Genomic DNA, 15,273 nt, shown 5'->3' on the forward strand with positions numbered 1-15,273 from the left:
AGGAAACGTTCGTGAGAGGAAGTGAGTGGGTGGAGGGAAAAGCTTGGAGCGAACAAGAATCAACAAATAACACACCGAAACTTGAGCTCTGAGTGCCCAGCATGGGTAAAAGGACACCGAGTTTACAAAATACTGCCCAAATGCACGTATTCCTTGCAAACATACACCCAGTGTGTGCTTGGGAACAAGAGGTGTACAAGCACTGAAAATAAAGAGGAGGCTCAAAATAAAAAGTGTAAGAGCTACTGCCCTAACAGCTGCACGGGTAGCTCCTGTGAGGGGGAGCAGGGAAAGCATCAGACCATAGATTGTGGCCTCGTTTTTGGAAACGCATCTTACTGGATCCCAAAAACCCAGCTGGTCAGAGTCCAAACAGACTGAGGGTGTCCCACTAAGCACGGACACAGAATTCAGCAGTTATTACTGGACTGCGTGCCCCTCCACGTTTTAATTTAGTACTTTCAAGTAAAGCACTTTAAAGATAATATTATTTCAAAAAAGGAACTGTTATTTCTAGAACAATCAAACCGGAAGCCCAGCTCTGCTGTCCGTTTCTGATAGAGCAGCAGTTCCTCAGTTAAGATTTCTCCCTGTCAGATGGAGCAGTGCAGGGACCTAGGAATACCATTTCCAGTTTTTCAGCCTATTATTTGTGCACTCCTGACCTGTAAAACCTTCCTTCCTTCTCTAGCCTTGCCGAGCAAGCCTGGCAGTGCTGTGGTTTCAGTAACACACCACAGAAGATCTCGGGTTTTTTACTTAAAGGACAACAAAGTTGACTCAAAGGGGCTGTACCAGAAGCCAGCCGATTTCACCCCCTGAGAACCAGCCCATGCCACCTCAGCTCACGCTGGTGCCAGGTGGTTTAGACAAGTCCCTCCTCTAACCACTCACCCAGCGAGTTGGTTGCGTCCAAGGTGCTGCTATGGACAAGACGAATGAGGGATTAACAGGTAAACAGCTATTACGACACGCACAGAAAATTGTCCAGTTTTGGTTGCATCTCATTTTCCTTCCCACACGTTTCAAACCAGCCTGTTCCGCAGGGATCACCTGCAGAAGAGGTTCACTTCCACGCGTTGTAAGGCTGCCCATGCCACTTCCATTTTAAAAGAATAACAAAAGTGACCTGAGAGTCGCCTGTGTATTATTCCCCAACTTTGGCAGTGGAGGAGCCCAAACGTGCACACTCGGCGTGACACTGCTCCCGCTGAGGCTACGAGGAGGGAGCACTCTTGGAAAGCAGGCAGTGCATCCGTGCCACGGGTTACAGTGATTGCTACTGACAGGTTCTTCATGGTATCACAACAAATTAGGTCACAGATTAGATTTTCATAGCACAGATTACAAATAGTGTCTATATTTTTTTCTTAAATAGAGAGGGTTGTGGCCAGGAGGTTTGAGCTCAAGATTGGGAACAAGGCAGATGGGGGAGGACAGTCCTAATTCTGGCTGAGACAAAGACTGCGTTAGTGAAACTCAGATAAAATTCCTGGTTTTCTGCTGCAGTCAGAAGATATGGTATTATTCCCTTTCTATCCAGTAAGCCTTTGAGAAATAAAAAGAGTTTGTCCACTAGATACCCTGGCATAGATCTTAGAGCATTTCTGCAAAGCAGATATCAAACCCAGTATTTTATAAAAAATGCATATTTGATGATAGAAAAGCAGCTTGCACCATGTAAAAAACTGCTGGGGATGGAAACCAAAGCGACCTATTAGGCTTATCTCATCTAATACCACAAGGTCGCACATACACTCAGAGCATCTCTGGTGTAGGAAGATCTTAAAGGAATAAATTCACGTGTGCAGTATTCAAAAACCAACAGAAAAAAACCAACATCACTGCGGGGAAGAGTTTTAAAATACACCCAACAAGGACAATAACAGAACCCAGGCACCAAAAGAAAACCCAAGCTGTATTAGGCTCCACACAGAGCAGTGCAGAACAAAGGTTTCCAACCGCTCAGTAACTGCAGACAGCGTGCAAAGTGCTTTCTAACCATAGTGAGATACAGCCCAACTCCAGATTTGAAATCCCTGCTCCAGCAACTGTACTCCAGCAGACCGTCAGCACTGCGATCCGCTCCCAGCGCTCCTGGCCACCGCCTCCCCCAGAGCGATGCTGCTGCAGGGGAAAGACAGTGCCTGGGAGCCAGCGAGCCTCCATCATCTCCCGGTGGAACTGTGCACGTCTGCATGAGGACAGTGATACAGCAGATAAGCAAGCTCACAGACACGGTAAGCACTAAAGGAAAACCTAAACCAGATGATTAGGAAGATAGGTCTTGGACTGAGCTAACCTCAGAAACAAGCCTTCGTACATCAGGGTTGAGAAAGTGCTGCAGGAATGACCTTCAGCTTACGAAAACAGTCCTGATACCCATGACGGGATGACACTCCTGCATCTACTTTGGTCGGGCGGCCAGCAGACCCACACTGGCTCTCAGCTGAGCCTCTGGAGCGTGTAGTCAACCAGAGCAGGCCATTTTATACCTGCAGACAAACCAACTTTAGTATCTAATCAAGTTCTTGAGGCTGTCTGCAGGCAGAGGACACAGCCTCTCTTCCTGTTCCCAGTGAAGCAAGAGGACCACATGATGCTGTGCCTGTTCCCCATGTGCAGGTTCAGACAGGCCACTGCTCGGTGCCCTCTGCTCTACCTCAGGCCTACCCAGCCAGCCCCATCCAGGTGCCGGTGCAGCTGGCCTGAATCACCGCAGCTGTGACTCCGGCTCTAAAGCCATCTCGCTCTTCACTTCAGCAAAAGTTTTTCACAGGAAATAAGATTTTACTTTCAAAACACTCTTGGCCTTGCTCTTCTCCAACAAGCATAGGAAGTATCTCAGTCAAACATCAATTCTTTAGTCTTGTGAGCCCCTATTTATCCTCTGAAACCTTTGAGTGAAAAGGAACAGCAGTCCAGAGTGGCCATGCCCTCCCACACTCTACAGGGAGCGTTAAGCTTTTACCTACCCTTAGCCCATCAGCTTCTTTCACTGCTCTCACTGGGCACACACATCTCTGGAGGCACAGAATGAGGCCTAATTATTTTTTCCTCAAGCCTGAGCTGTGCCATGCAGATTATGGAAAATCCACTGCACATGCTCCTTGCTGAGCAGTCTGGACTATCGATATCAGTTAGAGAACCGGATGCTCTAGACTTTACTGGAAATGTTCTTAAATGTCCTTTTGGAATGACTGTTCCTGCTGGATCCTGAGCACTCCCTCGTCTCTGTGCAGAGCACTGCCTCAGACCTGCTCAGAAACTCCATTGTGCCAGGGGTGTTTCTGCTGGTGAGCCATGGAGGAAACCACATCACCGACCTCTGGTGCGCCCTGGGAAAGTAAGTGGTGACAACTGTCGGAAAACACGCTAACGAGGCCTCTCAGTCTGACCAGTGCTCGAAGTGTGCCAGAGCAGAGCACCAGGTAGGAACTGCCACCTGTAACAGCAGCTTGAGAGCATCCTGCTGCCCAGACAGGCATAGGCTGCCAGTCCCTGCCGAGCGGGGAGCGCGGCAGGAGCCATGCAGCAAAATGCTGCCTCTCACTAAGGCAGGATGACCCCGGGCAGCTCTTCTGTGCAGGGTCGAGCACCAAAACGACCCGGAGTGCCTGTGTGCACCCAGGAGGGTCCCTTGGAGCTCACGCAGGCACTGTGAATGCTTCCCTGTTCCCTGTGGCGGCACAACTGGCATCCTCAACACCGAACAGACGGCCACCGGGCTCAGTTTCAGTCAAGCACTGAAACAAAGACGACATTGCATTTCCGACGAAACCCCGCATCGTTTCAAAACACTTCTCGGTTCAGGGTGCAGATGTGAGGTTTGCGTTGTTTGAATGAAAAAAAGGGCCTCTCTGCTGTTTCAATCACACACCTAACGAAACACCAAATAAACAGTATAGCCCTCTGGCTTTCTGGGCCATGTCTATCAAAGAATGATTATTAGAGATAAGATTTCATTTTTAAATGGCAAAAGGGTAACGCCGCTCTAAACCATACAGCCAGTTAATCTTCATGGTTTAGGGGTTGCTCTGTGCCATTTCCTCTCTGTTTCGCCGCTAATCCTTTTGAAACACTACCGCTTGCTCAAGAGGGGGGCAGTTTTCCCACACAGTCACGATCACAACCACACCACCAGACGAGGAAGTACCGGATCCCCCCGAAGCAGAAGCGCTCGCCCCCTCGCCGGCCAGCCCAGTGCGTTCCTGGCTGCTGGGCTGCACTTTTAGATGCTCAGTCAGTAGCAGGTGCAAGATTTGCATCAACAATGAGGGCTGAAAACTCCCCCGTCTGGCGCCTGTCCAAGCACCAGGAGACTGTCAAACGCGACGCCCCCAGCCCAGTGCGACCAGCAGCCGACATTGCCACGGCTGCTCCCAGCGCAGGACGGCCATGAGCAGCACCGGTCGTGCACAGGACCAAACTGCGCTCCTAAAGACCCCTCCAGCTGAGTGCTGCTCGTTCTCAACCCGGCCGCTGCTGCAGACCGCGCCGGTTGCCTCACGGGCCGTCCCACCGCTCGCCGACCTGCCACCTCCATCCCTGGCCCCGGGGCGCAGAGCATCTCCTGCCCCAGCCCCGCGCTGACACGGGCGCGGCCCCCCCGGCACCTGCCCACTGGGGCGGCCTCGCAGCCCCCGCGCTCGGCGGGAAACCAGGGCGGCGGCTCCGGCCTTCGGGCCGACGCGGGGCTCGGCGCGGGGCTCCCCGCGGCTGCCCTGGCTGCCGACACTGGCTCTGCCCCCTGCCTGACAGGGGGCCGGCAAGGGGCAGCGAACGGCCCCCGGGAACCGCCTTCCCGCCCTGGGAGATCAGCGGGGACGGGGCGAGCCGTACCCGGGCCCCCCCTCGGCTCCTCCCCGGCTGCCCTCCGCCCCCAGGCGAGCTCCCCCTCCGCCGCCCACCCCCGGCTCCGCTCAGCCACCGCCCCGCCCCGCCCCGCTCCGCCCGCGGCGGGGGCCCGGGCAGCCTACCTGGGCGGCGGGCAGCCCGCGGGGCGCAGCCGGGCCTGCCGGGCGGCGGCGTCTCGGCCGCAGGTTGGCTGCCGGCGGCGGGCGCGGTGCCGCATCGCTATAAAAGGAAGCGGCGCGCAGGGAGGGAAGGAGGGAGAGGCGGCCCCGGCACCTTCGCCGCGCCCGGCCCCGGTTCCCACCCCCGGGCTGCGGCTTCGCCCCGCGCGGCCCCCGCAGGGCAGGCGGCCCCGAGCGCGGTGCCCCGGCCCGCTGCGGGCTCCGCTGCAGCCGCCGCGGGAGGCCTGGCCGGGTCCGGGAGCGAGAGCGGGCCCGCGCCTTCCGCCTCGGCCCCCGCCGCGCCCCGGGAGAAGGAGGGACCCTTCGCGAGGGGCCAGCGGCGCCCCGGGGCGAGGAGCCCCTTCCTTACACCTTGCCCGCCCCTGGGCCCGCACGCAGAGCACGAGCGAGGCTCTGCAGACACAGGGAGGTGCCCCCGACGTGCGGGAGAACCTCGCAAGCTTTAAATGCGAGCGCACCAAAACCCAACCCTCTGGCTGCCGGCTCTGCCGGACCGCTGCCCGGGCCCGAAGGGCACCCGGGGATGGGCACCGCGGGTGGCAGTCCTGGGGACGGGTCTGCTGGCAGAGCCAGACGCGGGTGTTGGTCCCTGCTACAGTCAGAGCCTGGTTATCCCAGCCGGCAGCCGAACCACTTCAGCGGGATGCTGCCTTTAAGACTGATCCTCCCAAACTAAAGAAAAAACTCCGCAAAGCTCAGTTTTTTCCTTCAAGCCCCAACAGCTCCTTCAGTCTCTGGAGCTGCGCTCGGACACCGGAGTGGTTGTGACATCCCTGAGGCTCGTTGCTCAGTTTCTTCTCTGCCTCCTGTTGACGACTGAGAGCATCTCGGTTGCAGGAGGAGTGAGGGTCCCCCCCGGACACAGCATCCCCATCCCCATCTGCCCAGCAGGAAGCTCTCCCTCCAGCAACAGATGCTGTTGTTCTCCCGCACCATCAATCCCTTTCAGGAAGGGACAGGGATTAGGTGGGGGTAACAGATTTTAAGGAAATTTCTCTAAATGGCATTGTGCTGCATGACTTTGTTGTCAGTCACTGGTGGGGGGCTGCAATGCTTCAGCTCACTCTGCAGCCCGAGGCCATGGCATGGGTCTTGCTGCGATGGCCACAATGGCTACAAGTCCCGTCTTTGGCCCAAAGCAGATGATGCCAGGGCACTAAGTCATGTAGGTAACGGGATGCCTATGCGGAGGTACTACACTCCATGCTGCTTTTTATATTCCACCAGGCAAGCACCTAAAGCTATGGATCACGGGCAGACCAGGTGCCTGCTGTACAGAGAGGAAGGCAACGACCCCAGTCAGACCCTGGTCTAAATAATCACTACCAGGGGCTGCATTTTGCATGAAAAATATTTAGGTAGACCACTGCCTTGGGCAAGTGAGAGCAACAAAGTCCTGCTCTCAAGGGTTTTGAAGTATAGAGAGTTTTTCCACCCACAAATGTAATATTTTCTTTTTCATCTCAGCTTTCTCTGCATCCAGGCAGGGAAGGGGTAACAGGAGGAGCTTTTCTGCTGGACCCGGCAACATCTCACTCAGACAGACCTGTTTGGAACACAGGTGCTGAGTTAAAGGATGATCCTGAGCAAAATGTATCCCTAAGGAAGGCGACCATTTCAGACCTGCTCCAAGGAGGTAGTGCGGGTGCCAGAACCACATCGAAGGTGGACCTGTTCAGGGCTGCTGCCAGGGACTGCTCTGGCAGGGCAGCAGCACCTCCTGGCTTACAGGCAAATGCTCCTGCTTACGAGATCTTGGGCACAGGCCCTGCCTGCACATCTGGTGCCTTCTGCTCCTTCATAGGAGCACCTCTTTCAAAGGTGTCCAAGTTGTGGTTTGTGTTGTCCCCCTGCTCTTCTCACACCTCTACCCTGTAGCAGATGTAGAGTTCAGATTTGTTCCTGTACCCTGCAGGAGACCTGGAAGTCCCCATTTTCCAGCATCACCCAGTGTAAGTTCCCTTCACATGAAGCTTACTGCTCCTTGCTCTCCAGATGTCCAAGCTGCTGAACTGCCCTTTGTAAGCAGGCCAGTAGCTCTGTGCACCCTCTCGAAGCAGGGTGAGCATTTTTTTTCCTGTTCCTTTCTGCAGAGGTTGGCCCAGTTCCTGTAGGGAAGATAGATGCTGAGGAGGATCCTGGATCACACAAATCTTCCTTCATACTCATGCTTCTGTCAACAGAGGTTAGAACTACTCCAATGGTCCTAGAGTTGCTCCACAGGGCTTTTATTTCCCACTCCTGGATTGGTTTCCATACAATAGTCGTCTCAGGTGAAATGAGAGCATGTGGCTGCCTGCAGCTCACAGCTCAGCTCTGGGCCTCTTGCTTTCCTGCCTAGAGTTACTGAAGTAGAGCTACAGCTCTGAATTCAAGATCTACAATGGATAAAGGGAAGGCTAGGACACGTGGATGTGTGGATAGGTCTGGAGCTGTGGACAGGATGGCTTGCAGTATGGACAGGTGATTACAGGCAGTATAATCTTTACTAATTTGAAAAAATGTCCACTTTCATCTTTGAGGTGTCTCTGAAGCTGTATGTGGCTACTGGTGTTACCAGCTCACTCAGGAAGCCTGCAGGCTCCAACAGAAACCCACCACAAAATCCCTGCTTAACCAACAAACAGCTGCTGGCTTCTGTGCACATTGAGCTCAAGAGGTGGTTTGTCTTTCTTCAGTTTGAAGTTCAGAAGCACGTTACAATCCTTTTTGATAAGTAAGTTTTTGATTTTTATTTAAACACTAAGAACTCCAGCTCAGAGGACACTTGGAACTGCAGCAGAGATGTGAGAGCAGGGACAGATGGAAAACATTTCTTCACCAAAGTACTTGAGAGTAGCTTCAGACTTAAGCTATTGCACACTACTGCTTACTCCTGTGAGTTTACAGGCAGCTGTAGTAAGTTCTTCCTGTAGTATTCCCTGGGGAAGAGACTGGGGAAATTAATTAATTACAGAAAAAACAACCCTAATGCTATTGCTTTGAACCGACCAAAGGTAAATACAATGAAACAACCTCTAACGCAGCCATTCCAGAGCAGTCTGGTTTGAGTGCTCAAGGGCGATTCCTCTACACAACATGACTGTGAGAGAGAATCAGATTTCCAAATTTCTGGTAGTAACTGAAGCACAAGAAACTCCTTCAAGCCTTGGGGAAAAAAAATCCCATGGGGGAACAGTCCCACACCGTCTTCCAGTAAGAAGCAACAAGCACAAGGGGAGGGAATGTTTCTGATCAGACAACAGGAACCAAGACCAAACTGTTAGGAACTGTGGAGTCTCGTTAACACTGGATTTAAAGTTCCAGGTAAGCTTAAAGCTCGTTCAAAACATTCTTCAGGTGGTATGGCAGATGACCCATCAGCTTCTCCTCTGCTCTGAAGCAGCTGGCAGATGTGACAGCTGTCACAAATCGTTTGTCCCCTGCCCCCACTATTATAGAGAGCAGAGTAGGCATCCGCCTCCCTGCAGACGGGAGGATCTGTTCTGTCATTTACAGAGGAACAAGGCAAAGCCTGTACGGTGACACACTATCGGTTTTAGTGTGACTCCACGAGCAGCTGATGAGAACCAGTCAAGCCTGGGTTTTGTGCCCGCCACAGCGCGGGGGCGGGGGGGTTAGACAAGTACAAGTTGACAAACAGCACTTCGCTTATCTCAAGAAGAAACTTGAGAGCTCTCTCAGCAGATGACCGAGCTGTAAATCACATTATGTACAGCCCCAAACGTATCATGAAGACAAATCGACATCGTTCGTTTGTATTAGATAAGAAAAGTTTTGGCTTGCAGCTGTACAGATGAAAACATCTTACAGCCCCGTGTGCATTCTGTGTCCGTCTGAAAAGCCTCCAGCAATGTTTTAGAATGACGGAAGTCTCTCAAAAGCACCCTGACAGCCTTCAACTCAAGACTAAGTTGATAAGTTGTCTGTGTAAGAATTTACGGTCTGAAGCTGAACTCGTTTTACTTGGGGATGTTTGTTCCTCTGTTCCATTCTGGTTTCTTGGCATAGGAGGGTTACTGGTCCAGGGTGTGAATGGCATGAAACTATAAATTTATAACAGGGTCGAGTGTGGGGAAATTAAAAGTTGGTTTTGTTGATGCTCAGGTGAACTGCCACACAGAACTACAGAGTCTGGGGAGACGGGAAGCATCTGAAAACAAGTCGTATTTATAGGGTTGGAGTGTTTGGGTTTTTGTCGGGCAGGGCAGCGAGCTATTTCTGTTTCACTGATTGGTATTTGAGATTTGCACCACTTTCACTGGTTTTGATTACCAATCAGTCTCTGTTCCACTATGAGCTTGAAGTTTGCCAGGAAAAGGGTTAGCAGACTGAAACTTTGAACAAGGGAGATCTCTGGGCATGCGTTTGTCTTGGTCTCTTCTGCTCCAAACAGTATGCGATATACCTTGATTTTGACTTGCAAAAGGAAATCAATACATGTCACTGAAGAACAAGTAACACCAGTAGGACAGAGAACTGCAGATACTGGAATGAACAGATTTCTGAATGCTGTTACCTGAAATACTGTGACAAGGTAGAAACTGAGAAAGAGCAGAATATTTAATCAGACTGCTTCCCCTGCCCCATGTCCAGAATTTCACACACCCCTTGCCCCATATAGAATAGTTTGGGTTGGAAGGAACCTCAAAGATCATCTTGTTCCAACCCCCCTGCCATGGGCAGGGAAACCCTCCACTACACCAGGTTGCCCAAAGCCTCATCCAACCTGGCCTTGAACACCTCCAGGGATGGGGCATCCACAACTTCTCTGGCCAACCTGTTCCAGTACCTCACCACCCTCTGAGTGAAAAACTTCTTCCTATATCCAATCTAAATCTGCCCTCTTTCAGTTTAAATCCATTGCTCCTTGTCCTATCACTACACACCCTTGTAAAAAGTCCCTCTCCAGCTTTCCTGTAGGCTCCCTTTAAGTACTGGAAAGCTGCTATAAGATCACCCCAGAGCCTTCTCTTCTCCAGGCTGAACAGCCCCAACTCTCTCAGCCTGTCCTCATAGCAGAGGTGTTCCAGCCCTCGGATCATCTTCGTGGCCCTCTTCTGGACTCTCTCCAGCAGCTCCACGTCCTTCTTTTGTTGGGGACTCCATAGCTGAACGCAGTATTCCAGGTGGGGTCTCACGAGAGCAGAGTAGAGGGGCAGAATCACCTCCCTCGACCTGCTGGCCACGCTGCTTTGGATGCAGCCCAGGATACGGTTGGCTTTCTGGGCTGCCAGTGCACATTGCTGGCTCATGTTGAGCTTCTCATCCACCAGCACTCCCAAGTCCTTTTCGTCAGGGCTGCTCTCGATCCATTCTCTGCCCAGCCTGAACTTGTGCTTGGGATTGCCCCGACCCATGTGCAGGACCTTGCATTTGGCCTTTTTGAACTTCATGAGGTTCTCACAGGCCCATCTCTCTAGCCTGTCAAGGTCCCTCTGGATGGCATCCCTTCCCTCCAGCGTGTCCACAACACCACACAACTTGGTGTCATCTGCAAACTTGCTCAGGATGCACTCAGTCCCACTGTCCATGTCACTAACAAACATGTTAAACAGCACTGGCCCCAGTACTGACTGCTGAGGAACACCACTCGTCACTGGCCTCCACGTGGACATTGAACTGTTGACCACAACTCTTTGAGTGCGACCATCCAGCCAATTCCTTATCCACTGAGTGGTTCATCGTCAAATCCGTGTGTCTCCAATTTAGAGACCAGGATGTCGTGTGGGACAGTATCAAATGCTTTGGACAAGTCCAGGTAGATGATGTCAGTTGCTCTTCCCTTATCCACCAACACTGTAACCCCACATGTTTAGCCCATGTACATTTAAAAGCCCAAAACTACCCGAGCAGAATATTCCATGATGAATCCAGGATATGCCATCTTATCACAGCAGTCTCCTGAGCCCTGTGCTGTTGCCATTACTGTTTTTGATACAAACAAGATCTGATAACTCCACGCTCCAACTTTTCCTCTCGCTAAAGGATGTTCTCATTGCTTTCTAGCAATTACAAGTGACTTGTTCTTTTTGGAGCAGCTTTGAGGGGAACGGGTCTTAAATGAGAAACTTCCAAGAACCGTATCAGGGAGGGGGAAAATAACCTCTGCAAGCTGAGTCAGAGCTGAAATTCTCAGCAGTGAAGTCGCTCCATCCAGGACAGGTCAGTACTGCCTGAGCTGGTTTGAGAGCTGCTGTAGGGTTTGGTAACGCTGCCCACAGATGGAGGAAGGCTGTGCACGGGGACAGGGGGCCATGCTGAATGGTTCTTCTCAACCCGAAGGACCAGCTGTGGAAAACAGGACACACCGGGCTGGCTTTCCGTAGAGCCTACTGGAGCCACTGAGAAAGCAATCGAAACTCAGGGACAAAATAAGTGTTTTGATGCTAACTTTAGTAAGTAAAGTCTTCCAGATAAAAGCAATTGCATCTATATTTACCAGCTGTTAAAGAGATACGCATTTAATTGCAATTATATAAGGGGTGCTTTATATTCAAGAGAAAACATTTCAAGTGTTTTAGTTCTACCTGTTTGGAATCCAGACCGTCTCCCTAGAAGATACTCCAGTTGACAAAAGGGCCTTGTTCAGATATCTGGGATCAACTGAATACATTTATTTAAAAGCAATTTTAAATATTAAAAAAGTAGAAATTAACACATACAGTACTCAAAAACTGTCACATTAAATACATGTGAATAGACATGTGTACTGATGTTTTACCTTAACATTCATGAGAAGTCAAGATTTTAACTAGTGGCATGACCAGATCTGATTTCTGTACACGTTGATGTACTATGTAATAAAAAAATAAATAGCAACTGTTGTTCAACAGTAAATAAGACATAATCTGCAGAGCATACTTCCCCCTCTGGGGGCACCTTCCCCTGCCCCTCCCCCCAACCCCTTATCAGCTAATTTTCCATAAAGATTTAGACTTTCCAAATACTATGTCATGTACAAAATTGCAGACAGTGGCTCATTGAGTTCAAATATAATACTGTACTTAAACTCAATCAATATCATACATTTTCAGATTTCTTATGACCCACAATAAGCCAGAATAAACAGAACTATTGTTCCTGATGGAACTCATTTAATTTTATAAAATGCATATGTATACTATTTTAAAGAGCATAGAAAAGAATAGACATTTGACTCTACATAATTTTACATGCCTAGGTTTTCTTTATATGATTAGCTTCTATCAGTTTATTTCAAGATCACTTAAAAATACAATTGACCACAAAAGTGAATAGGTTTTGTTCTTTAATGCAACTTAAAACATTGTAGTAATGGATAAAATGGAATGCTAAATAAATGCTAATCCTGACTTCCTTTCCATAAAAAAACAGAATAAAGTTTGAAATATTGGAGCTGGTAATACTGAAGGATTAGATGCCAGCAGGCTTGCTCGCTCATCGTGTAATTTATTTTTTCTTTTCCAATAAAGTTTTGTTATAAATGATAAAACCATTAACAGTTGATAAAAGTTTTGCATTTTTTTTTCATGTGGGGTTTAGACTGATATTTGTTTCTATATTAACCACAAACAGAATTAAATATTCACTGACTACAGTCTTGTAAAACTGAATTAAAAATGAAAGCCCTCAGAAAGTCTGAGATGTGTTTTTATGAAATGAAAATCTTTCCATGCAGCCAAGACAATCTGCTTTGAAACAGCAGTACTAGGTACTGAAGCCAAAGTTACATTTAAAGCAAGTAATAAAAAACTACATATGAAAGTCATGGAACCTGCTGCAGACAAACTATGGGGAAAACACAAAACTGCGTTTTGTTTCAAAGTTAAAAAGTGATGTTGACAGTGAGATAGGAAATTAAAGTTTTGAGAAATACATCAAAGTGTTTTCTGGCAATGCAACTTTATACCAACTTTCAAGAAACCTCAGGTCAAATGCAGCCATCCAAAGACCTTCTTAGAAATTAGCTTTATAACGGTATGTCTGTTACTTGGTGCTTTGAATTAAGACTATTACAGGTACAGCTTAGTGAACTCTACTAAAACCAGCCTGATAATGTTGATCCGAGTTCTATCATTAATAGCTTGATCAAATGCATGAGAGATCATCTTAACTTCCACTTTTTAGAGCAATTAAAAATAATTTAAATTTATCACCACTTCAGAAATTTTATTTTAGGTAACTAACTTTTAGCAAGGTTGAAGACAGAGGAAAAAAACCCCACAAAATCATTTTTCAAAGAGCCAATTTAGCTATAAACAAGTACTGTTGCAAGCTCACATTAACCTGAATAGCAATTAAGTTAAAATGTTCTTTTCCTCAAATGTAGCTATATGACTACACTACTACTTTTGTACAAAGGCAGGTTTCAAGTAAGCGTCTAAATGCATGCATAATGTCAACAGTTAACATTTTCTAGGAGTCCTTGGTTACTAAGAATTCAGTGAAAGAAACCAGTAAATTTCACAAATATCTACCTAAAGAACAACATGACTAATCTTCATCAAAAGAAGTTTTCGAATGAAAGAAATTTGTAACTTTTTATGGTGAGGTAATATCACAGGGGAACTGCAATCACAGTTTGGCATAGGTCCACGCAATATAAACATGAAATGCTGTGTGCACACCATAAAACATCGCTGTTATCTGTAGAGTCAGTGAATATTTGTCTTCATAATTACACTTAACTGAGCACTATATTAAATAAATACCAAAGTGGGTTTCATAGCTGTAAACTGCATACACTTATAGACTGCAGACTGATTTTTCAATTGTCCAGAACCATTCACTCCTCCTAACTTTCGGCTAATTGTATACTGAGAATACCGAGTTATCAGGAACAGGCATTTCTGTACAGTTACATGGTTGACGGAGACCACCTATGTTGGGAAAGCTGGCAGTTCCTATGTATTTTGAACAGCATAGACAGAGATGTAAGTGCTAGATGCCGAGGATGGCTTCAACAAACCCAATAAGGCGTGCCAGGTTCCAAGGCTACCATAATACTGGCAAAGGCAGAATAACACAGTATATTTACAATACATATAATTCAACCTCATGAGGTGAAACTTAAATGAATTCTTAATTTGTAACAGCAGCTATATACACAATTGTGCACGGGATTACAGGGAGGCAGCAGCGTTCGCTTTTGCTAAAAAGCCCGTCTTGCATGAAGGATGTGCAATGCTCAAGTTTAGGATTTTTTGTTTGTTTTTACTAGTCTGACAGAATGTGCACAAAGGACACTGGAAAGACTCCTTTCCTCTCTGGCTGTCCTTCGATGTGGCCAATCTGCAACACAGGAGAAAAACGTACAAAAATATATATATATATGTATGTGCATACACGGAGTTCGTACACTGCATTTACTTCATTCAAAAGCAGCAGAACTGCAAGGGTCCTACAGAGCCTTTTTGAGGTTTTGGACAGTTTATAGCAGACTTTAGTTAATATTTGAATTTGTGTAGTGGAACAAAATAAAACCGTACAGGCATATTATTAATAAGACAAATTAAGCCAACTAAATATAAAGCAAACAAAACCATGATTTTATTTGGAAACCTACATACACCACTGAATTTCAAGAATCTCACCAAAACAGAAGCCTGATTTTCTTTTGTCTGATAGACTAACTTTCAGTAATAAGATGCACATCTCGGAAAACCATTCGTCTTAGTTAACTGAATAAATCCTAAACGTCTCACTTAGGAAATATCTGCTACAGTTGTGAAGTTACTTGCAACAATCTACACGCTTCACTTACTTGACGTGATAAAGGCCCAGCTATTTTCTCATTGAATTAGCACGATTCCTAGTGATTTATGTGCATACTAGTGCTTATAACAAATCAAGCATTGGCTGATTAAGTATCCTTCATGTACAACTTATTACATGTTTTGCATAAGAATAATTTATAAAGAAATAGCCAAGCAACCTCTAAAAGAAATATAATAACTGCACCTTCTATATGAACTATACATGTTTAAAATGTATAATTATAAACAACCACCAAACTGATAGCACCGGAGTAGCAGTCTTGACTGACCACATAACCCTGTTCTCATCCTGCTACAGCGCTGCTCACTACTTTCAGAATAATAGTGTACCTCCTTCCTCTTCCACCAGCTAACAAAATGGGAAGGGGAAGCATGCAGGGCTGGCCATTTCCTCTTGTAGAGCCAAATTTTTGAAGCATATGAGTCAACAAGCCCTCATTTCCCTTCTCAGAAGCACAGACTGGAGCACTTCATGGAAC

General features: G+C 47.9%; 1 protein-coding gene across 5 annotated transcripts in view; it reads right to left on the reverse strand.

Annotated features, from left to right (window-relative positions):
* Positions 1-11,957: 11,957 nt before the first annotated feature.
* The window catches only part of ASAP1 (ArfGAP with SH3 domain, ankyrin repeat and PH domain 1), a 134,249-nt gene continuing 130,933 nt past the window's right edge, over positions 11,958-15,273 (reverse strand). For all 5 annotated transcript variants that reach the window (XM_086608847.1, XM_086608846.1, XM_086608849.1 and 2 more), the window contains one exon: positions 11,958-14,309. In XM_086608847.1, coding sequence (XP_086464973.1) covers positions 14,235-14,309 — 75 coding nt within the window. In that variant the 3' untranslated portion in view covers positions 11,958-14,234. The remainder of the gene's footprint in view (positions 14,310-15,273) is intronic.

The sequence above is a fragment of the Tauraco erythrolophus genome, chromosome 3 (genome assembly GCF_009769465.1).
Source record: "Tauraco erythrolophus isolate bTauEry1 chromosome 3, bTauEry1.pri, whole genome shotgun sequence".
Lineage (NCBI taxonomy): Eukaryota > Metazoa > Chordata > Aves > Musophagiformes > Musophagidae > Tauraco > Tauraco erythrolophus.